This window comes from Macaca thibetana, chromosome 1 (genome assembly GCF_024542745.1).
Source record: "Macaca thibetana thibetana isolate TM-01 chromosome 1, ASM2454274v1, whole genome shotgun sequence".
NCBI lineage: Eukaryota > Metazoa > Chordata > Mammalia > Primates > Cercopithecidae > Macaca > Macaca thibetana.
The window spans coordinates 123,350,436-123,376,235 of NC_065578.1; the positions used below are offsets into that span (position 1 = coordinate 123,350,436).

Genomic DNA, 25,800 nt, shown 5'->3' on the forward strand with positions numbered 1-25,800 from the left:
CCAGCTTTGATAGGGCAAGGGAAGATCTTTCTTGAATCATCTTTAGCTTCAGGAGCACAGCTGCTTGAAAGATGAGAGAAATGGCTTAGCTACCTGGAGGGTTAATTATACAACAGAGGTCCTGTTGCCTTCTGATCTGATCACTTGTATCTCATTTGCAGATCACCTTTAGGCTCCACAGCCTCTGCCCCAGCACCCTCAGCACCCCCAGCCCCTCCAGCACCCCCAGCCTTCCATGGCATGCTGGAGCGGGCACCAGCAGAGCCCTCCTACCGTGCTCCCATGGAGAAGCTTTTCTACTTACCTCATGTCTGCAGCTATACCTGTCTGTCTCGAGTCAGACCTATGAGGAATGAGCAGTACCGGGGCAAGAACCCTCTGCTGGTTCCATTACTGTATGACTTCCGGCGGATGACAGCCCGGCGTCGAGTTAACCGCAAGATGGGCTTTCATGTTATCTATAAGACACCTTGTGGTCTTTGCCTTCGGACAATGCAGGAGATCGAACGCTACCTTTTCGAGACTGGCTGTGACTTCCTCTTCCTGGAGATGTTCTGTTTGGATCCATATGTTCTTGTGGACCGAAAGTTTCAGCCCTATAAGCCTTTTTACTATATTTTGGACATCACCTATGGGAAGGAAGATGTTCCCCTATCCTGTGTCAATGAGATTGACACAACCCCTCCACCCCAGGTGGCCTACAGCAAGGAACGTATCCCGGGCAAGGGTGTTTTCATTAACACAGGCCCTGAATTTCTGGTTGGCTGTGACTGCAAGGATGGGTGTCGGGACAAGTGAGTTGGTGGGGAGAATTGCTGCCCCTGCTTCCAACTTTGTTATGGTTGTCTTCCTTTTCACCTCTTCCTTTCCCTTGTATCTGTACTGCTTTCCCCATCTTCCTTTACCTCCTCCCTCACCTGGAACTCGTGCTATAAGGCCTCCATGAAAGCTATGAGGTAGGGAGACTGGAGTCTGACATGGCCACACTGAGCAACCCTGGGTACATGTGTATTGTGTTATTTTGTTCTCTGATCCCCCCGCTCCTTTCCTTTATTTCTCTCTGTCATATAGGTCCAAGTGTGCCTGCCATCAACTAACTATCCAGGCTACAGCCTGTACCCCAGGAGGCCAAATCAACCCTAACTCTGGCTACCAGTACAAGAGACTAGAAGAGTGTCTACCCACAGGGTAAGTGGTCAAGGAATAGCACAATACCTCAGAGAGACTGAGGAGCATGTTCTTGTTTTTCTCTGCTTATAGAAATCATCAGAAATCTAAAAATTGGAGCCAAAATAGAATACCAGAAGAGGCATTTTTTTTTTTTTTTTTTTGAGACGGAGTCTCGCTCTGTCGCCCAGGCTGGAGTGCAGTGGCCGGATCTCAGCTCACTGCAAGCTCCGCCTCCCGGGTTTACGCCATTCTCCTGCCTCAGCCTCCCGAGTAGCTGGGACTACAGGCACCCGCCACCTCGCCCGGCTAGTTTTTTTTTTTTTTTTTTTTTTTTTTTTGAGACAGAGTCTTGCTCTGTCGCCCAGGCTGGGGTGCAGTGGCCGGATCTCAGCTCACTGCAAGCTCCGCCTCCCGGGTTTAGACCATTCTCCTGCCTCAGCCTCCCGAGTAGCTGGGACTACAGGCGCCCACCACCTCGCCCGGCTAGTTTTTTGTATTTTTTACTAGAGACGGGGTTTCACCGTGTTAGCCAGGATGGTCTCGATCTCCTGACCTCGTGATCCGCCCGTCTCGGCCTCCCAAAGTGCTGGGATTACAGGCTTGAGCCACCGCGCCGGCCGTTTTTTTTTTTTTTTTTTGTATTTTTAGTAGAGACGGGGTTTCACCATGTTAGCCAGGATGGTCTCGATCTCCTGACCTTGTGATCCGCCCGTCTCGGCCTCCCAAAGTGCTGGGATTACAGGCTTGAGCCACCGCGCCCGGCCTAAGAGGCATTTTATTAATTAGATCTTATTTCCTGACTTCTCAAACACTTTTTTTCTTGGGCTTTCCTTGAAATGAAGACATAGGATGATTGAATAGTGTCTAGCAATTTTCTGTTGCAAAAAAAGATTATCTTAATTTCATAGCTAAATGAATGTCTTAACAGATTATGATTTACTCTTGTAAGTGACGTGTTCAGAGAGAAGTAGGCAGGGACTTGATTACATAGGGATTTATAAACCAGAATGAAAAAAGTTAGAATCAGGCTGATACAGTGGCTCACACCTGTAATCCCAGCACTTTCGGTTGCCGAGGTAGGTGGATCACCTGAGGTCAGGAGTTTGAGACCAGCCTGGCCAACATGGTGAAAGCCTGTCTCTACTAAAAATACAAAAATTAGCCAGGTGTGGTGGCAGGCGCCTGTAGTCCCAGCTACTCAGGAGAGTGAGGCAGGAGAATCGCTTGAACCCAGGAGGCAGAGGTTGCAGTGAGCCGAGATCGTGCCAGTGCACTCCAGCCTGGGTGACAAGAGCGAGACTCTGCCTTAAAAAAAAAAAGAAAGAAAGAAAAAAGAAAAGTTAGAATCAAATTCATGGTGCTCTTAGAGAATTTTAAGCAGCCAAGTGATATGACCTACCTTTTTCAGATTACTCTGGCTTCTTTGTAGATCATAGGTCTTAGGATGGCAAAAGTAGATCTTGGAAGACCAATTAGGAGATCATTATAGGAGTATAGCAGAGAAAGACATGGTTGTAGCTATGGCTTGCAATAGAATGGAGGTGACAGTAGAGGTAAGAAGGATAGATTTGGGATGCATTAATAGGTAGATCTACAGAATTGGATAGATTGTGGAGTCGGGGGAAAAAGAAGAAGCAAAGACAATTCCTAAATTTTTGACTTGAGCATCTAAGTGGTTTTTGGTGCTTTTTACTGAGATGGAAGACCAAAGGAGTAATAGGTTTGAGTGAAATTCAGTTTTTGTTTTGGCCATGTTAAGTCCGAAATGCCTGTCAGGCAATCCAAGTAGAAACGTCAAGAAGGCACTGGGATTTCTGGAGAGAAGTGTAAGAGTTGGATATAAAAATTTAGGAATCATCAGCACAGGAATGATATTCAAAGCCTGGATGAGTTCACCTAGACACAACGTTGATAATAGAGAAGGTGGCTCAGGAGTAAGCCCTGGGTCCGCCAACATTTAAAGGTTGAGCAGAGGAGGTAGAACCGGCATGAGTTTGAGGACAGCTACTGAGGAGGGCAAGGCCGAAAGATTGCTTGAGGCCTGGAGTTTGAGACCAGACTGGGCAACATAGTAAGACCCTGTGTCTAAAAAAAAAAATTGTTGGGGCCAGGAATGGTGGCTCACGCCTGTAATCCCAGTACTTTGCGAGGCCGAGGCAGGCAGATTGCTTGATGTCAGGAGTTCATGACCAGCCTGGTCAATATGGTGAAACCCCATCTCTACTAAAAATACAAAAACTAGCCGGGGATGGTGGCGAGCACCTATAATCCCAGCTACTTGGGAGGCTGACACAGGAGAATCACTTGAACCCAGGAGGAGGAGGTTGCAGTGAGCCAAGACCGCACCATTGCACTCCAGCCTGGGCAAGAAGAGTGAAATTACATCTCAAAAAAAAAATGGTTGGCCAGGCACAGTGACTCACGCCTGTAATCCCAACACTTTGGGAGGCCAAGGTGGGTGCATCACCTGAGGTCAGGAGTTCAAGACCAGCCTGGTCAACTTGGTGAAACCCCATCTGTACTAAAAATACAAAAATTAGCCAGGCATGATCACGCACGCCTGTAATCTCAGCTATTTGGGAGGCTGAGGCAGGAGAATCGCTTGGACCTGGAAGGCAGAGGTTACAGTAAGCTGAGATTGCACCACTGCACTCCATCCTGGGCAACACAGCAAGACTCTGTCTCAAATAAATAATTTAAAAATAAATTTTTTTTTTTTTTTTTTTTTTTTTGAGATGGAGTCTTGCTCTGTCACCCAGGCTGGAGTGCAGTGGCGTGATCTCAGCTCACTGCAAGCTCCACCTCCCGGGTTCACGCCATTCTCCTGCTTCAGCCTCCCGAGTAAGTAGCTGGGACTACAGGCACCCGCCACCATGCCTGGCTAATTTTTTTGTATTTTTAGTAGAGACAAGGTTTCACTGTGTTAGCCAGGATGGTCTCGATCTCCTGACCTCATGATCCGCCCGCCCCAGCCTCTCAAAGTGCTGGGATTACAGGCGTGAGCCACTGTGCCTGGCCTAAATTTTTTAAAAATTAGCCGGGCATGGTGGGTGCATGCCTGTAGTCCCAGCTACTTGAGAGGCAGAGGCAGAAAAATCACTTGAGCCCAGTAGTTCAAGGCTGCAATGAGCTATGATCACGCCACTACACTCTAGCCTGGGGTGACAGAGCGTGACTCATCTCTAAGGAGGAGGACAACAAAAGAGTGGAGTATAGCATGGTAAATTGGTATATATAAACACGTGAACTAATACACATAGTGATCAAGATACATAATTAACAAAACAGCGAGGAGAAAAGCATCAGTGAAATAATTCAGAAAGTGTCCCATAATTGAAGGGTCTGTGTTTCTGAATTGAAAGGGCCAATTAGGTCCCAAAATAATGAAGGATAAAGGTAGATTCTCATTTAGACACATTATCATAAAATGTCAGAACACTGAGGGGAAAAAAAATCCTAAAAGCTTCCAGAGAAGAGACACAGAACACATTAAAAAATAGACTTGAAATGACTTCAGCCTTCCCTGAAAGTAACACTAGAAGCTAGATAGCAATTGACGAATCTGTTCAGAATTCTAAGGGAAAATTATTTCCAACCTGGAATTTTTAACTCGGGCAAACTATCAATTTGGTGTTACGGTAGGCTAAAGACATTTTTTTAGACATGCAGTACCTCAAAGTTTTTCATCATTCCCCTTCTCAGAAAGTTTCTGGAAATATTTGCAAAAATGAGAGGGAAAGCCAGGAAAGTGGAAGACAGGTGGCAGTGAAGTGAAAGAGGCTTCCAGGCTGACAGCTGTGTACTAGGGATAGAGAAGAGCCACTGCAAGAGCAGGTCAGATGCTGCAGGAACCACTTCAGGAAAATCAGTTTAATAGAAAACCTGAGGTGCCTGAATACATTCAGAGGAGATTGAGACTACTGGGGAGATCATAGGATGAATTTTGCTGATTACAAACTAAACAAAGGAATAGACGGTTGTTAACTTTAGTTGCATTGCTATATCATGTATGTTTTAATAACAAAATTTTGAATCTAACTGTAGTGTTTAGATTTGATAATGCTGGGTGGTACATGAGTGTTCCTGATATCTTTTTTACATGTTTGAAATGTTTCATAAAAATATTTTCAAATAATCACAAATAATATGTCACTCCCCTGCTTAAAACTCTATAATGTAGTCCCACTGCTGTTTGGATTTTATTCTGACTCTTAACCTTAGGTTATATATCTGGCCCTTTCCTATCTCCCTCCAAAGTCGTTCCAACCACACTGATATTTTTCAGTTCCTGGATCCAGTTCCACCAGTGTTTTCCAGCCTGCCTCTGGAGACTTGCACATGCTGTGCCCTCTTCTTGGCATCCTTCCACTTTTCTTTGTGTGGCTATCTTCTTTAACCTTGAGTTTTCAGCTGTAAAGTCACCTCCTCAGAGAGACCTTCCCTGACCACTTTAAAACTAGGTCATTTTCTCCCTTAATTCTCTCATTGAGCACCATGTTTGTGTTCTTTATAGCATTTATGACAACTTTTGTTGACGTGTTTTTCTTCTTTTCCGTTATAATATAAGCTCCTTCATGAAGGCAAGGGTCTTATGTGTCTCTTTGTCTGTCTTGCTAACCATTGTATCACCAGTTTACCCAATGCCTGGCACATAGTAAGCACTTAGGCCAGGTGCGGTGGCTGACGCCTGTAATCCCAACACTTTGGGAGGCGAAGGTGGGCAGATCATTTGAGGTCAGGAGTTCGAGACCAGCCTAGCCAACATGGTGAAACCCTGTCTCTACTAATAAAGTACAAAAAATTAGCCAGGCATGGTGGCGCGCACCTATAGTGCCAGCTACTCAGAAGGCTGAGGAGAATCAGTTGAACCTGGGAGGCGGAGGTTGCAGTGAGCCAAGATTGCATCATTGCACTCAGCCTGGGTGACAGAAGGAGACTTCGTCTTAAAAAAAAAAAAAACAATTGGCCAGACGCAGTGGCTCACACCTGTAATCCCAGCACTTTGGGAGGCCCAGGCAGGTGGATTACGAGGTCAGGAGTTTGAGACCAGCCTGACCAAAATGTTGAAACCGCCCCCCCCCCCCCCGGTACTAAAAATACAAAAATTAGCCATGCCTGGTGGCAGGTGCCTGTAATCCCAGCTACTCCAGAGGCTGAGGCAGGAGAATCACTTGAACCCACGAGGTGGAGGTTGCAGTGAGCCAAGATCCCACCACTGCACTCTGGCCTGGGCAACAGAGTTAGACTCTGCCACAAAAAAAAAAAAAAAAAAAAAAAAAAATAGTAACCACTTAGATTTTAGGGAATGAAGGAATGATACTCAGTATAGCTACTGTAAAGGTTTCATGTGGTAATGATTACACCTGAGTTCAAATTCCAGCCCTGCCCCTACTGAGCTGATCTTTTTTGATCAACTGTAAACACAGGATATTAACATAAACACTAGCCTGGGGTGACAGAGCGTGACTCATCTCTAAAAGAGGAGGAGGACGACAAAAGAGTGGAGTATAGCATGGTTAATTGGTATATATAAACACGTGAACTATTAAACCTAGTGATCAAGATACATAATTAACAGAACAGGGAGGAGAAAAGCATCAGTGAAATAATTCAGAAAGTGTCCCATAATTGAAGGGTCTGTGTTTCTGAATTGAAAGGGCCAATTAAGTCCCAAAATAATGAAGGAAGCCATGTCCCCAGTGGGGTTTTAAAGGATCTAACAAAGTTGTTTCTTGATCTGGTGCAGGTTACATGGTATGCTGAGTTTGTAAAATTCATTGATCTATAGACTTATGTGTACTCTCCTCTGTGTATATTACGTTTCAATAATCTTTTTTTCCCCTCTACCCACTAGACCACCAAGGAAATAACCTTTTTTTTTTTTTTTTTGCTATGGAGTCTCGCTCCCAAAGTGCTAGGATTACCGACGTGGGAAATAATCTTTTTTAAAGTTAGAAAAAAAAAAAAGCTAGACGTGATGGCTCACACCTGTAATCCCACCACTTTGGGAGGCCATGGTGGGAGGATGGCTTGAGTCCAGTAGTTCCAGATTTGCTTGGGCAACGTGATGAGACCTCGTCTGTACAAAAAAAAATTTAAGAATTAACTGGGCAAGGTGGCACGCAGCTGTGGTCCCAGCTACTTAGGAGATTGCGGCAGGAGGATTACTTGAGCCCAGGAGGTCAAGGCTGCAGTGAGCTGTGGTTGTGCCACTGAACTATAGTCTCGGTGACAGAGCAAGACCATGTCTCAAAAAAAAAAAATTGGAGGCCAAAACAGGTGGATCACTTGAGGTCAGGAGTTCAAGACCAGCCTGGCCAACATGGTAAAACCCTGTCTCCAATACAAAAATTAGCTGGGTATGGTGGCATGCACCTGTAATCCCAGCCACTCGGGAGGCTGAGGCAGGAGAATCACTTGAACCCAGGAGGCAGAGGTTGGGTGACAAAGCGAGACTGTATCTCAAAAAGAAAAAAGACCATCTGTATTAGCATAGCTTTAAGGAGAGAATGTGAAAATGTATATATAAGGCTTTCACACAGTGCCAAACACAAATCGTATGCTTATTAAGTAGAAGCTGCTCTTACCATCTTTATCTGGAGGGATGTGACTAAAATCATGAAATAACTGAGCTGTTGAATCATTTCCAAAAGTAAATTTCTCCCATCAATTTTGCATACCAAGAAAATAAGTAAAATTCTAACATTGGGCAAGTCATATAGAGCAAAAACGTTGTTACCTGAAACAATTAGTTTTCTTAGTATAACTGTGTTATCTTCCTTTAATGTTGGTATGTGCTAGATCCCTCTCATTACCTTTAATGTTGTTTAAAAATAATTAAAATTATTTTTCTTTTTCAGAGATGGGATGGACTTGCTTTGTCATTCAGGCTGGAGCGCAGTGGTGTGATCGTAGCTCACGGCAACCTCGAACTCCTGGGCTCAAGTGATCTTCTCACCTCAGCCTCCTAAATAGCTGGGATTACAGGCATGAGCCACTGCGCCTGGCCCCAATTCTTAAATTAAATAGAATATGAGCTCCCCTGGGCCAGGCGCAGTGGCTCACGCCTGTAATCCCAGCACTTTGGTTGGCCAAGGGAGGCAGATGACGTGAGGTCGGGAATTCGAGAATAGCCTGATCAACATGGAGAAACCCCAACTCTACTAAAAATACAAAATTAGCCAGGCATGGTGGCGCATGCCTGTAATAATCCCAGCTACTTGGGAGGCTGATTCAGGAGAATGACTTGAACATGGGAGGCAGAGGTTGTGGTGAGCTGAGATCGCGCCATTGCACTCCAGCCTGAGCAACAAGAGCGAAACTCTGTCTCAAAAAAAAAAAAAAGAATATGAGCTGCCCGAGGGTAGAAATTATGACCCTTTTTCTTTTTCTTTTTTTTTTGAGACAGTCACACCCCGTCTCCCAGGTTGGAGTGTAGTGGCGCGATTTCTGCTCACTGCAACCTCCGCCTCCCGCGTTCAAGGAATTCTCCTGCCTCAGCCTCCCAAGTAGCTGGGACTACAGACGCATGCCACCACACCCAGCTAATTTTTTTATTTTTATTAGAGACGGGGTTTTACCATGTTAGCCAGGATGGTCTCAATCTCCTGACCTCGTGATCCGCCCACCTTGGCCTCCCAAAGTGTTGGGATTACAGGCATGAGCCACCACGCCCATGACCTTTTTCATTGTTGTTTCCAGTGTTTGGTAGAGCTCTTGGTGTTTAATAAATGTTTACTGAATAGAAGAATGAAAATCAACTTTACCATGAACATTAGTCACAATTCCTCCTATCTCTTTATTCCCTTTCGTATGTGTTATGTTGGCCTCTGTTTTTCTCACATTTATTTATTTTTATTATTACTATTATTATTATTATTGCTGTTATTAGTAAGAAACCTCACCTGGAATTTCTCACATATCTTTATTTTGTCTTTATTCTCACATGTCTTTATCTACTTCTATAAATTGACAGTCCATATAGTGCTTATTTTAATGGCTCTGTAATCTGTATTCCCATTATATTTGCTTAGCTTCTCTCCAGGTGTTAGGCACTCTAGCATTCACTTTTTTGAGCTGTATTGCTATAGACATCTTTAAATCTTTCTCCACCCTCTAAATTTTTTCCTTGGGCTATATTTCCAAATGAATCAAAGAGCATAGATAGTTCAATAGATCCATTCACTTAGATCATTACCTAATTTTTAATCTTTATCTACAACACATTATAAATGATAATAGCTTAAGAATTACAACAGTTTTATGGATTTATTGTGCTCTAGTGATCATATCGTGATTGATTTTATCCTAACCTCCTCCCAGGGTATATGAGTGTAACAAACGCTGCAAATGTGACCCAAACATGTGCACAAACCGGTTGGTACAACATGGACTACAAGTTCGGCTACAGCTATTCAAGACACAGAACAAGGGCTGGGGTATCCGCTGCTTGGATGACATTGCCAAAGGCTCTTTTGTCTGTATTTATGCAGGTTGGTGATAAAATATAAGGGTTGTTTCCTGAGATTGGGACATGGTAGGGAATTGAACCAGAGACAAATTGAACATAAGAAGAAAGTGCTTGACATGTGAACTGGAGTAAGAGGCGGCCAGGGACTTCTACAAAGAATGTGATGAGTGATGTACCTGTCTAGCTAGACCAGAGAGGGACACAAGTGTTTCACAAAGAAGAGAATAAAAAGGGATGAAATTTTGGACATGGTGATATTTCAGAGGACAGACATGATTATAGAGTCCAGTGTATCATTTTCTTCCATGTCACTCGACTCAGAGATCTTTTAGCATAGCCCAGTACTCTTTTGATAAAGTAGAAGAAATGGAAAGACAGAAAGGGCAAGATTTAAAATGACAGTAAGTTCTCCATACTTTATCATAGTTAAGATACAAAGGGAGGTATTATCAAAGAAACACTGGGCCAGGCGTGGTGGCTCACGCCTATAATCCCAAAACTTTGGGAGGCCGAAGTGGATGGATCACCTGAGGTCAGGAGTTGGAGACCAGCCTGGCCAACATGGTTGAAACCCCATGTCTACTAAAAATACAAAAATTAGCCAGGTGTGGTGGTGGACGCCTGTAATCCCAGCTACTTGGGAGGCTGAGGCAGGAGAATCACTTGAACCCTTGAGGCAGAGGTTGCAGTGAGCCGAGATCATGCCACTGCCCTCCAGCCTGGGTGACAGAAGTGAAACTCTAACTCAAAAACAGAAAAAAACAGAAATAAGAGACCAGAATGGAGGCTTTTTGACTCTATATGCTGGTAGAGCGGGTATTGATGGAATGACCCTTATTCTTTCTAATAGGTCCCCGTGGCCAGGTGCGGTGGCTAACACCTGTAATCCCAACACTGGGAGGCTGAGGCGGGCAGATCACCTGAGGTCAGGAGTTCAAGACCAACCTGGCCAACATGGTGAAACCCTGTCTTTACTAAAAATACAAAAAAAAATTAGCCAGGTGTGGTGGTGTGCACCTGTAGTCCCATCAGGAGGCTAAGGCAGGAGAATTGCTCGAACCTGGGAGGCAGAGGTTGCAGTGAGCCGAGATTGCACCACTGCACTCCAGCCTAGGTGACAGAGCAAGAATTCATCTGAAAAAAAAAAAAAAAAAACTAATAGGTCCCCATAACCCTAGAAGGCCTTTAATTCTCTTCATTCTCAGGCAAAATCCTGACAGATGACTTTGCAGACAAGGAGGGTCTGGAAATGGGTGATGAGTACTTTGCAAATCTGGACCATATCGAGAGCGTGGAGAACTTCAAAGAAGGATATGAGAGTGATGCCCCCTGTTCCTCTGACAGCAGTGGTGTAGACTTGAAGGACCAGGAAGATGGCAACAGCGGTACAGAGGACCCTGAAGAGTCCAATGATGATAGCTCAGATGATAACTTCTGTAAGGATGAGGACTTCAGCACCAGTTCAGTGTGGCGGAGCTATGCTACCCGGAGACAGACCCGGGGCCAGAAAGAGAACGGACTCTCTGAGACAACTTCCAAGGACTCCCACCCCCCAGATCTTGGACCCCTACATATTCCTGTTCCTCCCCCAATCCCTGTAGGTGGCTGCAATCCACCTTCCTCTGAAGAGACACCCAAGAACAAGGTGGCCTCATGGTTGAGCTGCAATAGTGTCAGTGAAGGTGGTTTTGCTGACTCTGATAGCCATTCATCCTTTAAGACTAATGAAGGTGGGGAGGGCCGGGCTGGGGGAAGCCGAATGGAGGCTGAAAAGGCCTCCACCTCAGGACTAGGCATCAAGGATGAGGGAGACATCAAGCAGGCCAAGAAAGAGGTAAGTAGTGGCAGAAAGCTCTGAGAGCTATGGCTTTAACTTTGGTGCAGTAACAAACTTAATGCAGTCTCACCATGAGTCTTTGCATGTAGATTATTCTACTTGATGGATATTTCTGTGGCCACCTTGTTATCTCTCCCCCTAATTAGCACATACCTAGTGTTTGTTTAAAGAACCAAATTATTGGCCGGGCATGGTGGCTCATGCCTGTAATCCCAACACTTTGGGAGGCCGAGGCAGGTGGATAACTTGAAGGTCAGGAGTTGGAGACCATCCTGGCCAACATGGTGAAACTCTGTCTCTACTAAAAAATACAAAAATTAGCCAGGCATGGTGGCGCATGCCTGTATTTCCAGCTACTTGGGAGGCTGAGGCAGGAGAATCACTTGAACCCGGGGGGCAGAGGTGCAGTGAGACGAGATCGCACCACTGCACTCCAGCCTGGGTAACAGAACGAGACTGTCTCAAAAAAAAAATTATTTTAAAATCCACATGCCTGGTGGTAGAGGGTGGACAAGTATCTGATTAATTCCAAAATGAAAGATTCATAAGTGATTTTTTAATGTTAAATGCTGTTTCAAGTTATTCACATCATTGTTTACTTGTACTAGAGAAACAATAATTGATTTTAAGTATCTCTTTGATGATGTTGATGCTTTCCACATTACAGATGGTAAAACTGTCCCTGGTTGCTGTAAGCCTGCTCGTGGTATTTTCCATGAGCATTAAGTCCCATCACTGAGAAGGCTTAAAGGCTCCAGCCAGAGAGTGTAGTGAAGATTGCTGTCAAGTTGCAGAGTGGTTTACCCACCCCACTTTAGAATGTGTACCTGTCACTGGCTGATGTTACCTTTGGAGGTCATTTGAAGTCTGATTATTGGACTTGTTAACTTTAGGCTGTGAAAGCATTTAACCCTTCACTTGTTCTTTTCCAGGACCCTGACGACAGAAACAAGATGTCAGTGTAAGTGCCTTTTGTTCATTTATTTTGTTTTGTTTTAAGACAGAGTCTTGCTTTGTCACCCAGGCTGAGTGCATTGGCGTAATCTCAGGTCATTGCAACTTCCCCCTCCCAGGCTCAAGAGATTCTGCTACCTCAGCCTCCCTAGTAGCTGGGACTACAGGCATGCACCACCACATGTGGCTAGTTTTTCTATTTTTTGTAGACACGGGGTTTCACCATGTTTCCCAAACTGGTCTTGAACTCCTGGGCTCAAGCGATGCTCCCAAAGGGAATCCTCAGCCTCCCAAAGTGCTGGGATTACAGGCATTAGCTGCTGCATCCGGCCCAGTGCCTTTTTGACCTGTTTCCAAATCTGCCTTCTCTCAAATCTAGGCTAGAAGCCTAAGAAACAGCCAGTAACCTGTTGGCCTCATTCCTTCCCCTCCCATCAGAGTTACTGAAAGCTCTCGAAACTACGGTTACAATCCTTCTCCCGTGAAGCCTGAAGGACTTCGCCGCCCACCTAGTAAGACTAGTATGCATCAAAGCCGACGACTCATGGCTTCTGCTCAGTCCAACCCTGATGTAAGTGACCTTCTCAAGCTTCTGAGTCTAATAAAGGAACACGGGCCATTGTCACCTCATCAAGTCCTTCACTATAATTACTGTTAGGTCTTCTACTTCTTTAGCCTTGACTTCCTGCCTTATTTTCTTTCATCCAGCATCTAAGCCTCCTCTTGCCATTGCCCCTTCCTGCTAGACCATGGGTAACAGCAAGGACTTTAAGGAGCCTTTCCCATTTACTTCTCTTCCTTCTTACCCTCCTGATTCCCCAGGATGTCCTGACACTGTCCAGCAGCACAGAAAGTGAAGGGGAAAGTGGGACCAGCCGAAAGCCCACTGCTGGTCAGACTTCAGCTACAGCGGTTGACAGTGATGATATCCAGACCATCTCCTCTGGCTCTGAAGGGGATGACTTTGAGGACAAGAAGAACATGACTGGTAGCCTGGAAAAATGTTGGGAGTGGTGGGAGCCTGGAAAAATGTTGGGAGTGGTGGGAAGAAATAGTAAGAAACTTGGGATAGAGCATTTTTTAAGGAAGCTAAAGAAGTAGCGGGTAAAAATTCAGATCCTAAGAATTGGAGCATCTCTGGGAGGGCTTTCTGACTCCGAGCTAAACTTTTCTTTGACACATCCTCTCTCATTTCCGGTTTGCTACTCTTTTTCCCCTCAGATCTAATTATGCTTGGGAAAAAACTGCCACTTAGGATTTTTGAGTTCCGGCGTATTGGTGTTTCTCAGCTGCAGTGTTGGGAGAGAAACAGGGGTAGAATGTCCATTCGTGAGTTGGGATGGGTCCTGACCCCATTCTCCCTCCTGTCCAGGTCCAATGAAGCGTCAAGTGGCAGTAAAGTCAACCCGAGGCTTTGCCCTTAAATCAACCCATGGGATTGCAATTAAATCAACCAACATGGCCTCTGTGGACAAGGGGGAGAGTGCACCTGTTCGTAAGAACACACGCCAATTCTACGATGGCGAGGAGTCTTGCTACATCATCGATGCCAAGCTTGAAGGCAACCTGGGCCGCTACCTCAACGTGAGACCCCTCTCCCCACCTCTAGATGCTGGATTATCCCATAGTCCTCAAATTTCTTTTAACATACTCTATAAGCCCACCTTTTCTTGTTATAAACTCTTGATCTCAAAGGATCTTAAAGAGGTAGCTTTCTTTCAAAGCATCTGTTATAATGGGGAGGGTCAGACAGCATTTTTCTTCCAACTCTCACTCTCCCTGCAAAGCCAGATTCAGTTTCCCTGGCTCTTATTTGATCCTGTCCTTAAACCTACAGCACAGTTGCAGCCCCAACCTGTTTGTCCAGAATGTCTTCGTGGATACCCATGATCTTCGCTTTCCCTGGGTGGCCTTCTTTGCCAGCAAGTAAGGAGTCAGGAAAGGGGATGACTTGGGAGGGGCAAGGACCACTGAAGTTCCAAGGGCCCCTCCTCCATTCATGATGCAACTTCACCTACATATTCAGTAACCCCAAGGGCCTGGGTTATCTGCTGTCTTCGCCACACACCATTCTTTTTCTTCCTCTTCAGAAGAATCCGGGCTGGGACAGAACTTACTTGGGACTACAACTACGAGGTGGGCAGTGTGGAAGGCAAGGAGCTGCTCTGTTGCTGTGGGGCCATTGAATGCAGAGGACGTCTTCTTTAGAGGACAGCCTTCTTCCCAACCCTTCTTGAACTGTCGTTTCCTCAGGAACTGGGTCTTCCTGATTGTTGAACCCTGACCCGAAGTCTCTGGTCTAGCTACTCCCCCCAGCTCCTAGTAGATAGAAATAGGGGTTCTGGACCAGATGATCCCTTCCAATGTGGTGCTAGCAGGCAGGATCCCTTCTCCACCTCCAAAGGCCCTAAAGGGTGGGGAGAGATCACCACTCTAACCTAGGCCTGACATCCCTCCCATCCCACATTTGTCCAAGTGTTCCTGCTTCTAACAGACTTTGTTCTTAGAATGGAGCCTGTGTATCTACTATCTCCAGTTTGTATTATTTCTTGAAAGTCTTTTAACAATATGATAAAACTAAGGTTGTGATTTCGTTTCTTTCAGCCCGATACTCCCAAATATGGATCTTTCAGTGAGATACTATCCCAATCCTCCCCCGTGGGCTGCTGTCATTAATCTTCTATCTTGTCTACCTTTGCTTCTTGCATGTGAATTATTTTAGATGGAGTTCTCGCTCTGTCACCCAGGCTGGAGTGCAGTGCGCTATGTCGACTCACTGCAGCCTCTGCCTCCCAGGTTCAAGTGATTCTTTTTTTTTTTTTTTTTTTGAGACGGAGTCTCGCTCTGTTGCCCAGGCTGGAGTGCAGTGGCCAGATCTCAGCTCACTGCAAGCTCCACCCCCGGGTTCACGCCATTCTCCTGGCTCAGCCTCCCGAGTAGCTGGGACTACAGGCGCCCGCCACCTCGCCCAGCTAGTTTTTTTTGTATTTTTTAGTAGAGACGGGGTTTCACCATGTTAGCCAGGATGGTCTCGATCTCCTGACCTCGTGATCCGCCTGTCTGGGCCTCCCAAAGTGCTGGGATTACAGGCTTGAGCCACCGCGCCCGGCTCAAGTGATTCTCCTGCCTCAGCCTCCCAAGTAGCTGGGATTACAGGCGCCTGCCATCACGCCCAGCTAAATGTGTGTATTTTTAGTAGAGATGGGGTTTCGCCATGTTGGCCAGGCTGGTCTCAAACGCCTGACCTCTAGTGATCCACCCTCCTTGGCCCCCCAAAGTGCTGGAATTACATGCATGTGAAATTTAAAAAAGAAAATGTTACATAACTGCAAGGAAGGCATAAGAAAGACTCTCTTCGTTTATTTAGTTGATCTCCCTTCTCAATTCCTAATAGTCTGACACTTGTTGCCATGTTTTATTTAATATTTTTTATTTAATCTTTTAATTTAAAAAAAAAAAACCCCATTAACAGTACATTTTGGTCTAAAATGGTCCCTCTGCTGAAATGCTAGGTGCTAGCCGTAATTCTGGCTTTAAAACCAAAACCCCAAATATTTAATAAATAAAAATTAGAATTAGTTGCCATTCTACTCCAAACCAGCTAGCCTAGCTGAAGAGGGAAGGGGAAGAGGCCAGAGAAAGGAGGCGGCAGTCAGATCTTAGACCTGTGGCTACAGGGACAGCTGAAAGAAGTAGCACAAAGAAAGATCATCCGAGCAGTCCCCAGTACAGCCCCCACTTTTTGGCAGAAGTAGGGTAAGGGTTATGTGCACCCTCCTACCCTCAATTCATTTGTGTCATAGAGGGAAAAAGTTAAAAGTCAGCTCAGCTTTGGTTTCTGGCCCAAGTTTTAGGGAGCTTAGAAAGGTGAGCCCTGGTCCAGCTTTGGCAGAATGAGGCCCACAGATGGGACAATAAGGCACAACCCTGACTCTGGAGGTCAGGGAGTCAAAGGCAAACAGCTAGGGCCAAATTCTCAGAATAAGGAATGTGAGTTGTAACCCCTACCCACAGAGAGCTGAGGGAGGGCCTCAAAAGCAGTAGAAAGGATGACTTGGAGGATAGGGAGGAAAATACAACCATCCCCCTCTAACAGAATATAACCAATGTCCCCCTACCTGGGGATAAGCTGGTTAGAATTTGGTTTAAAGGCAACTGGGTGAAAAGCAAGGAGGGAGGATGCAGAGAATTCTCCTCTCACTTTCTCCTTTTTCCCCAGAGCTTAAAGTGACCCTATAGCGCGGGGAGGGGGGTAGTTCCTTGGCTTTATGCATTAATCTGGGAGGCAACTGGAATAATGGTTCAGTCATTCTTACGATGGTGGTTATTGAGGATGGGGTGGCCATTGGCTAGGGGCCGGCTCTTTGCTCCTCCCCCAGCTGCAGCCTCCTCCCCCTCTGAGCTCTCTGTTTCTTCCCGGTCACTGCGTTCATCTTCTACCACCTGTGGAAAAGGGACAAGAACGGTTATTACATGAGATCCTCAAACCCCTAAAGACTGCTTCTCTGAGGGCTTGCTCCTGTTATACCCAAGGCTCCACACTAGTTTTTTAGAGGATTGCTGGCAAGATGGGAGTTCAGGAAGTCGTAGAGAGTAGTAAGGCCTACACAATGGGGACAGAGCCTTTACCTTTCCAGTTATGAACTTGTGGGCCATGCGCAAAATGAGGTAGGCCCAGAAGATATGCAGCAGCTGTAGAACTCCCATCATGGAATTGAAGAAGTAATAGCCAAAGAAGGCAGGATAGAGCTCCAGTGGGTACACTAGGGTGCAATGCAGGATCCTGAGGATTCAAGGAGAGAATTGTAAACAAGGACAAAAGCAGGTAAGACACCAGGGGGATACAGGAGCAGGAGAAAGGCAAGGCTTCTGATTTCTTCAGAACAGGAGTGTAGCCTGGCTGCCTACTCACCAGAAGGGCAGGATGACCAGTCGGGTGATGATGAAAACAATGGCGAAGATGATGAAGATGTTGTTGCAGGTGTTCTTCCATCCCGCGTAGTTAAACATCTTGGCTGACTGCATAGAGAGCCCCCATCCATCATCATGGGCTCCTGACTCCCTCAAGTACAGTCATATGTACACTCCAGTTAGGAGCACTGACTCTGTGCCCTCCTCCTTGGTCCCAGGAATGTCACCCTCCAAATTCCCACCCCGCACCTCCCTCCCAAAGAAAATAAAAGGGACAGAAGAACCTGCAACCAGGGTCTGTAGGTTTGAGGAAGCCTAACCTCCAGCAGGTAATCGGAAGAGTCATGCAGAGCCATGATGAGAGTCCCAGCTCGGATGTAATTGGCAAACCAGGAAAAGCTGATGAGGATGATGGTGGCCACATGGTGGATGATCTGTTCCTTGAAATCCTGCAGAGATGATGCAGGCCCCAGGGACTTTTTCTTCCCCAGCTCTCACTATGCCTTCCCCCTTGCCTTTAGTTCCCCGTATACCAACAGCTCCATTCAGAGTACCCAGAAGTCAAAGGAGAGGGTGTTCATCCCAGGGCCTCATTTTGGCTCTTAGGCTTAATTGCACAACCCCTTCACCCACCTTTCGCTTGACATCAGAGGCAATGCTGAAGAGCAGGGACCAGTAGAAGGAAAGTTCAATCATGTAGTACCAATACTGGGAAGGGATAGTGCTCTGGGAGAGGAGAGAGAGGTAAGAGCAACCAGCCCCAAGGGTGTCCCCACTCCACAAACCCTCTAGTCCCTGAGGTTCTTCATCCCATCACTCTAATCCCTCTGCTATGGATTCCACAAACTGTCTCTTCACTGGGGTGTGTCTTAGTCCACCCACATATGAGGAAGCAAGACTCATACCTGTATGGGATATCCCTCCCAAACTTTCTTCATGTCATAGAACCAGGGTTTCTGCAGAGATGGTGAGAGGTTAAAAGAGGAGGAACCCAAATTCCATGGCCTCACCTGACCTTGCCAGAGAACCTAATCCCACCTCCCAGTAATCCCCACTCACATCCACAATGACGGCCATGCCGGCAATGAAGGCAATCAGGTAAAATGTGAATCTCCAGCTGGCAAAGGAAGCGGAAATGGCTAGGTCAGAGAACAGCACAGTCCCCCAGCAGCCCCCAAATACCTGCAGATATCCTCAATACCATTAATAACTGAATTCACCTCCTCACATCTCCCTGCATATAGCCACCACCTATCCCTCCCAGCAAGACACATCAGGATCTTGCTTGCCACCCAGCTTTTCCTGCCCCAGCCTCCCCCACCTGGCTTCTCGGAACTTCTTGAGGAGACTGGGCCGGTCCTGGTTGCGGCGGCGGCGGAACCAACGCTCTACCTGGCGGCCGGAGAGCCCGCTCTGCCGGGACAAAAGCTCTACCTCCACCTGGGCATAGTGAAGAAGCCCATTGTTACGTTTACCTTCGGAACTCAGCAGCACCCCCAGCCTCTCCCAGTAACAAGCTCAGTTAGCACCACTGCTTCCCCATCTCTTCACCTGCCAGAGCGAACATTCAAACCCTCTCCCCTCCCCACCAAACCCAGTGATTCCCAGAGTCAGGGCAGCATGCGGCTCATACCTGCTTGGGCTGCTTGCCACTGGTCAGGTAGAAATGTTCCAAGGTGGCATTGGGAGGTGCCCGCAGTCGGGTTTTCTCCTTTATGTTCAAGAGAGCAGCCAGTGGTGTAGCCACGTACCTGGGGAAGGGATATAAGTAAGGCATCTAGCTTGCTGGGAAGGGAAAGGGCTGCAAGCTAAGGCAACTTTACCCTGGCCTCAGTTTCCCCAGCTTCCTGGCAAACCCCTTTTCTCTAGCCTCCAGGGCTGCCCACAGCTGACAAAGCTGCCTGTGTGTTCACTAGTGGCCAGGCGGGTGGCGGGTGGAGGGTGAGAACAAATAACCATTGATGGAAAGGGCCTGGGGGTGCTGAGCCTTCAGGAAGACAATGGTGCCTTCAGGGGAGGGAGTGCACAGTGGGCAGGAACCTGAGTAGCCAGAACATCAGGGTCTAGGGCTAATTAAATAGCAAGGAACAAACTTGAAGTCCAAGAAACTACAACTGGCAACTGGGGAAGGCATGAGGGTACACTGGCATGCTTACAGCTCAAAGAAGTATCGAACGATGAGGAAGAGCAAGGCCAGGGGCAGCGTGATATAGAGATCTGAGGCTTTGGCGTAGACACGTCCATCTCGGTCTTCTAGATCGGCCCAGGTCAAGTTCACAGGCAGCCACAGGCGTTCCCACCAGAAGTAATCATACAAAGTCTGGAGCATCCTGAGTGAAAGGCAAAGGGGAGGGCATCAAGAGGAAGTAGCTATGGGGGAAGAGATAGATGAATGAAAGTTTTCAGGGTGTATCAAAAGGAGAAGGGGGCAGAGTCGAACTCTAGATTCCTATCTTGGCTATGCAGCCTTGGGCAAATCAGTTTCCTCATCTGTAATATGGTGGCTTTCCAGTTTTAACATTTACTGTCAGGCTGGGCGTGGTGGCTCACACCTGTGGTCCCAGCACTTTGGGAGGCCGAGACTGGCAGATTACGAGGTCAGGAGATCCAGACCAGCCTGGCCAACATGGCGAAACCTCATCTCTACTAAAAATACAAAAAATTAGCTGGGTATGGTGGCGGACGCCTATAGTCCCAGCTACTCGAATGGGTGAGGCAGGAGAATCGCTTGAACCCAGGAGGTGGAGGTTGCAGTGAGCCGAAATCATGCCATTGCACTCCAGCCTGGGTGATAGAGCAAGACTCCATCTCAAAAAAAAAAAAAAAAAACCAACAAAAAACATTTATTGTCTACAGCAACCTGCAGATGTGATTCCCTGGAATTAAGAAACTTGGGGTCCTTACAACCTCTGATTTCGGGAGGCGGGGAGAACCTTGGGGGTCTTGTCATTTTTCTATCTCAACCTGGAAGACAGGCAGGACCTGGCCCTAGAAACTATAGCCAACAATCTGAGTAAAGTCCCTCCCTTATCCCCCCATGCTCTGGCCATTTCCTCAAGCCTCCAAGCCAACTTAGCTGAAAGCTTCCAGGGGGTGCCCCAAAACACTGCAGGGCTGAGGCAAACCCTTCTTCCTCTTCCCTACAACCTACAACCCATCTGAGTAGCAGGTCCCTAAAGAAAAACTGAAGAGACAGGGTAGGCTAGGCAGTGGCTCATGCCTGTAATCCCAGCACTTTGGGAGGCCGAGGCAGTCTGATCACTTGAGCTCAGGAGTTTGAGACCAGCCTGGGCAACACAGTGCAACCCCATCTCTACAAGAAGTACAAAAATTAGCTGAGTGTGGTGGCACATGCCTGTAATCCCAGCTACTTGGGAGGCTGAGGTGGGAGGATCACTTGAGCCTGGGAGGTGAAGGTTGCAGTGAGCTGTGATCTCGCCACTGCACTCCAGCCTGGGTAACAGAGACTATGTCTTTAAAAATAAATAAATAAATAAATAAAGCCAGGATAAAGCAAAATTATGTCCCCAAATGATGCTGAGCTCCACAATCACTGGACATCGAACTGCACACAAGGTTGACACTCCATGACAAGCCATCTAGTCCCTACACATAACGCAGAAGGACCCTATGTATAACTCTTCAGAAAGAAAAGTGAAGGTAGGGCTGCAAAGAGTCAGGGATTATAGGGCAGGGAACCAAGACAGCAAACCAATACATCTGGTGGAATTAAGAGCTATTCTTTTATTTTCTTTTGAGACAGGGTCTTCCTCTGTCACCCAAGCTGGAGTGCAGTGGTACAATAATGGCTCACTGCAACCTCCACCTCCCAGGTTCAAGCCATCCTCCCCTCCCGCTTCAGTCTCCCAAGTGGCTGGGGCTATAAGTAGCATGCACTACCGAGTAGCAAGCACTACATCTGGCTAATTTTTGAATTTTTTTTTTGGTAGGAACGGTTTTGCCATGTTGCCCAGGCTGGTCTTGAATTCCTGGGCTCAAGCAACCTGCCGGCCTTGGCCTCCTAAAGTGCTAGGATTACAGGCATGAGCCACTGTGCCTGGTCAGAGCTATTTCGTATAAATGCTCATCCAGAAAATAAAATCCTAGTCTGCAGGGGAACACCCATACCCCCTCAGTCTAGGAAAGAGCCGCTATGTAAACCTTCTCCCCCAACTGAAAGAGGAACAACATGGTGGGAGTGACCACTTGGATACCCAGAGGAGGGAAGGAACGGTCTGTGTGTGGCTCACGAGGGAAGAGCAGCTGCTTGGAGCTGAGAGGAACGGCAAGATGGTCCAGAAGAGCCAGGGATGCTGGGTCCAGCACAACACCTGGCAATCCTAGGACTCAGGAAGAAGCCACAGCAGGATGACCAGGACAGTCTTTTCCAGGCTCCCCACCCCTTGTTCCCCTCCTGGGAAGGAAGTGAGGCAGTGGGATTTAGGCTGGCCCAGAAAGTGAAAGCAGAGACAGGAAGAAAAGAGAGCGGTGAGATTGTTATCCACCGTGACCTAGAGACTAGTTGGTGCCACTGACTGAAGAAAGAGCCTGAGACCACAGCTGGGCTGGGCTGGTCCTGCTGCTGCTCTGACAGCTCCTGCTCCACCCCCACCCACCACAGAAGCCCTTGCGAAATCCCTCAGCCTGTCATGGATCAGTATTCCAGCTCAAGGACTTTTACCCCCTTGTCCCCACTCCTGGTCACTGCTCTCTCGGATGAAATCAGAAGTCAGCACTGCCAGTAAAGGAGCTTCAGCTCCACCTTCTCCCCTCCTCCTCCCCCAAATCACACACACACATTCCAGGCACTGCCCCTGCCCCCTCCACCTCAGCCAGAATAAATATTTAATTAAACAGATGGAAGCCTTCTGAACTGAACAAAATTAAATGTAATTATCCACAGCGGAACTTTCCCCACACAAACACACACACACTTTTTTCCTAGAGAAAAGTTGTAGAAAATTGAATAGAGAAGGGACAAGAGTAGAAACTGCACAGAGACAGGACAATGTGGAACACCTTGATGTGTGCACGTGACCCCCTCTTTCCACTTTTTGCTCAGCCTGATTGGAAGCGAGAAATCAGCCTGACCCAGTCACCTGACTGCTGTCTCTTGGAGCCCAACTTCTCCAGGGAAATGTAAAGCCAAAGGTACCGTGTTGCCCCGGCAGTCCTAGACTTTGGATCCCATCCCTAGCCAGGTCAGTGAAAACTGGCAGGGATGTTTCTCTAGTCAGGCGGCAGGCAGGAGTCACAGAGGGAGGGTGGAGGCCCTGCTGGACTCCTGGGGCCCAGGAATGTCTCATGCCTGCAAAGCAGGGGGTGGGGGTGGGGGGCCGGGGTAGGGGGGCAGACAAAGTAGGCACTAGAGCATGGTCAAGGGCAGACACCTGGGCAGTGCAACTTCTTCATCCCCAAGATGAGATAGCACCTGTCCTCTTCCACTCCAAGCAGGGAGAGTGGAAGACTTGGGAAATGCAGATTAATGGAGGCTTTTACACCAAGGTTGCAGGCTTCCCATGACCACAGCCCTCCCTGGTGGTCCTGTACCTCCATTAGCAGAGAGGCACTACCCCCATCTCCCCAGCAGGGAGGCCCCAGATTCAGCAGGGTCAGGACCTCTGACTCAACATGAGGGGAGGGGAGGGCAGCAGGGGCCTGGCCGGCCTCACTTACACATCCCCACAGAACCAAAGAGTTGGGTCCCTGTGGCGGTGCTGGGGAGGCCTCTTAGCACCAGCATACAGATCCGAGCAAGACCCCATAAACAAAAGGCTGGGGCAAGAAAAGGTGAAGTTTACACAGGGTAAGGAGACAACAATGTTTTTCCAGGCCCGCTGGGCCTTCAGGGCAGTTACTTGACTTCTTGTGGAGAAAATCACATCTACAAACACTTTTCCACCCAGACTTCCCCCATACACATGAAGAGACATGGTATCTGTCTACGCTCTCTCACACACACCTGCCTTAGAGGCACAGATGCCACTTTCTGAGGCACAGCCTGGAGAGGGGCCAGAAGAGCAGGGATTTAACTGGCATTGGATTAACAGGAACTTGAGCAGGACTCTGCCCAGCCCCAACCTTTGCCCCAACTCTGACTGACATCCCCACAAGACCCCTCTAGGTGGATGAAAGGTGCAGAGGATCCCCACGGGAGTTTGTAGATCCAAAGGGCTGAGAGGGCAGCTGTTTGGGCCTGAGAGGAAGGAATTCTCCCCGACTCCATGTGGTCAGTCTAACTGGCTCTCACAGTTTGGAGGAATAACTGAGGAAAATAGAAAGCGGTTGTTGACAAGGGAGGAGTGACAAAGGTCCCACCGGCTCCCTGCTTCCACTGAAGAAGTCCTGAATAGTCTCTTCCTTGTTGAAAACTTTTTTCAGGCAACAGCAGCAAGTCATGAACTAGAAGTTGACAGGCCATGGATGGAGCCAAGGAGAGGTGTGTTATCCCTCCAGGCTGCAGGATGGGCCTCAAAATAAGCCAGATTGTAAGAAGAGGTGGGTGAAAGGCGGTCAGAACAGCAGTCCTCAGCCCCATCTGGCCTACAGCTTGTCTGGAAAGTCCCACCAAAGGCCTCCACAGATCCAAACACTGCAGGAGACTATGGCCCCAGGGGCAGGGAGAGGCTGGTGGGTTTAAGAGACAGCTGGGGCGGTGCTGAAGGACACAGTGAAGGATCAGCCAGCCTGTGGACAGTGACAGGGGAAAAAGGAGGCCCTTCCTCCCAGGGGAAAATCTGGCCAGAGGCCCCAGTGAGGGGAGTAGGGGACCAGGGGAGAAAAGGATCTCTCTCTGGAACACAGACTGTGCAGATCATGGTATGCTCAGGGCCAGGTCCTCAGGGACAGGGCTGCAGACAAGTCCTTAGCCTTAGGAGCCCCTTTACATGTGCAGCCACTCACACCCAGGTGCGGTCACGCCGACTCCGGTATGGGGCAGCAACCCCCACCCACCCCTGCCCCAGCACAGATATAAGTCCCTGCTGGAGGCCTGCTGGGACTTAGTTCTCCAGGAACAGGGGAGCACTGCATTCGTCACGATCCTCAGAACCCCCTGAACCTGGGCCTGGCAACTCAGGTGACTGAAACCAGGTTTTGATGCCAGGAGCCAGGCTTAGGGAGGGAGAAACTCCAACTGCAGGCTAAAGATGAATGCTCTACACCTGCAGTCAACCCACTTGCCACGGGCCTCTGGTGATTAACAAGCTACGGCCCAAAAAGCCAGTTCCACCAGGAGCTCTCTTGCCAGCCATCCACACCTCATAACGGTATGCCTTAGCCCTGCCGGCCGGGGCAGGCGCTCTGGGCCGCTCCTTCCTGTTTCCCGTTAAGCACATGGAAGCTCTGACCTCGCCTGCGAGGTGGGCACCGTGGGCCGGTAGGAAGAAAACGGGGCAGGGCCCTCCCCTCTCCTCCCACCCGAGCCACAGGACGCGTCCAGGCCGGGGCAACCCCGCGGACCGCTGCCAAGGTGGAGGCTCTCGCGCCAATGGTCACCAGGCTCCTCCACTCTCCAACAAAGGGGCGCCCGCGGCTCGGCCCCGTCGCCCGCAGCCCCCGCGTCCCCACCTCCCGCCCTACCTGTTGCCCAGGAGGGCTCCTCCGGCTCGGGGCGGCGCTACCGCGGACTCCGCGGCGCCAGGCCCGCCGGCCCCGGCCGCTCCCTTGAGGCGCTGCGCCCGCCCTCCCCGGCCGCCGCCATGAGCGCCCGCAGCGACCCCGCCAGCGCCGCCCCCCGCCCCGGCCCCGCGGCCTCCCCAGCCCGGCCCCTCCGCCGCCCTGCGACAAAGCGGCCTCCGGGGCTCCCAACTTTTCCGCAGCCCCTTCCCACCCCCGCGCGGGGATCGGGCGCCGGGCGGGGGCCCCGACTCACTCGGCTGCAGATCCGGCGGGGCCGGGGCCGCTGCTCCGTGTGATCCGTCTGCTCGGGTGGCTGCTCCGAGGCCCCGAGGCCTGGCTCCCCGCGCCTCTCCTCACTCTTCCGCCCGCCCGCCGGCCCGCGCCCGCCCTCGCCCTCCCTCCTCCGCCCGCCGCCGCCGCCGCCGCCCGCCGAGCCCAGTCGAGCTGAGCCCGAGCCCAGCCGGGAAAGAAAGGCCGCGAGCAGCCCAGGGGCCGGGAGGCTGGGCGTGGACGCGAGGCGAGGGCGGGGCGGGCCGTTGCGCTGCGGCTGCCCCTCCGCCCCGGCGCGGAGCCGGGACCCCAGCCCTCCGCTCCCGGGCCCGCAGCCACGCCCACGCCCGTCACCGTGCTCTAGAGAAGCCCCCGACGTGGGGAGGCGGGTGCGGGCTCCTCCGGCCGCTTCGGTCTGTTTTCGGGGTGGGAGGTCTCCCACCGGGACCGACACAGACGCACTGGATGCCGCGGGGTCCCGGGCTCCGAGCGGCGGCGTCCCTGCCCCCTCACTCCTACCCACCCCCACCCACCCCCAACTGCTGTGCGGCCCCGGGTCCCCGCCGGA

General features: G+C 49.1%; 2 protein-coding genes across 7 annotated transcripts in view; one reads left to right on the top strand and one right to left on the bottom strand.

Moving 5' to 3' along the window:
* The window catches only part of SETDB1 (SET domain bifurcated histone lysine methyltransferase 1), a 40,805-nt gene extending 25,793 nt beyond the window's left edge, over positions 1-15,012 (top strand). For all 6 annotated transcript variants that reach the window (XM_050749551.1, XM_050749574.1, XM_050749542.1 and 3 more), the window contains exons 13-22: positions 162-794; positions 1,072-1,188; positions 9,493-9,662; positions 10,846-11,474; positions 12,410-12,438; positions 12,870-13,002; positions 13,254-13,419; positions 13,804-14,015; positions 14,269-14,357; positions 14,522-15,012. In XM_050749551.1, coding sequence (XP_050605508.1) covers positions 162-794; positions 1,072-1,188; positions 9,493-9,662; positions 10,846-11,474; positions 12,410-12,438; positions 12,870-13,002; positions 13,254-13,419; positions 13,804-14,015; positions 14,269-14,357; positions 14,522-14,639 — 2,296 coding nt within the window. In that variant the 3' untranslated portion in view covers positions 14,640-15,012. The remainder of the gene's footprint in view (positions 1-161; positions 795-1,071; positions 1,189-9,492; positions 9,663-10,845; positions 11,475-12,409; positions 12,439-12,869; positions 13,003-13,253; positions 13,420-13,803; positions 14,016-14,268; positions 14,358-14,521) is intronic.
* An 832-nt stretch (positions 15,013-15,844) lies between these two features.
* Positions 15,845-25,588, bottom strand: CERS2 (ceramide synthase 2). Its single transcript, XM_050750833.1, has 11 exons — positions 25,216-25,588; positions 19,499-19,672; positions 18,976-19,093; positions 18,664-18,782; positions 18,402-18,459; positions 18,248-18,298; positions 17,976-18,068; positions 17,663-17,791; positions 17,344-17,450; positions 17,061-17,214; positions 15,845-16,874 (listed from the first exon to the last, which is right to left on the bottom strand). Exons 2-11 carry the CDS (start codon positions 19,669-19,671, stop codon positions 16,734-16,736), a joined length of 1,143 nt encoding a protein of 380 aa, XP_050606790.1. The 5' UTR covers position 19,672; positions 25,216-25,588; the 3' UTR covers positions 15,845-16,733.
* Between the last annotated feature and the right edge of the window lie 212 nt (positions 25,589-25,800).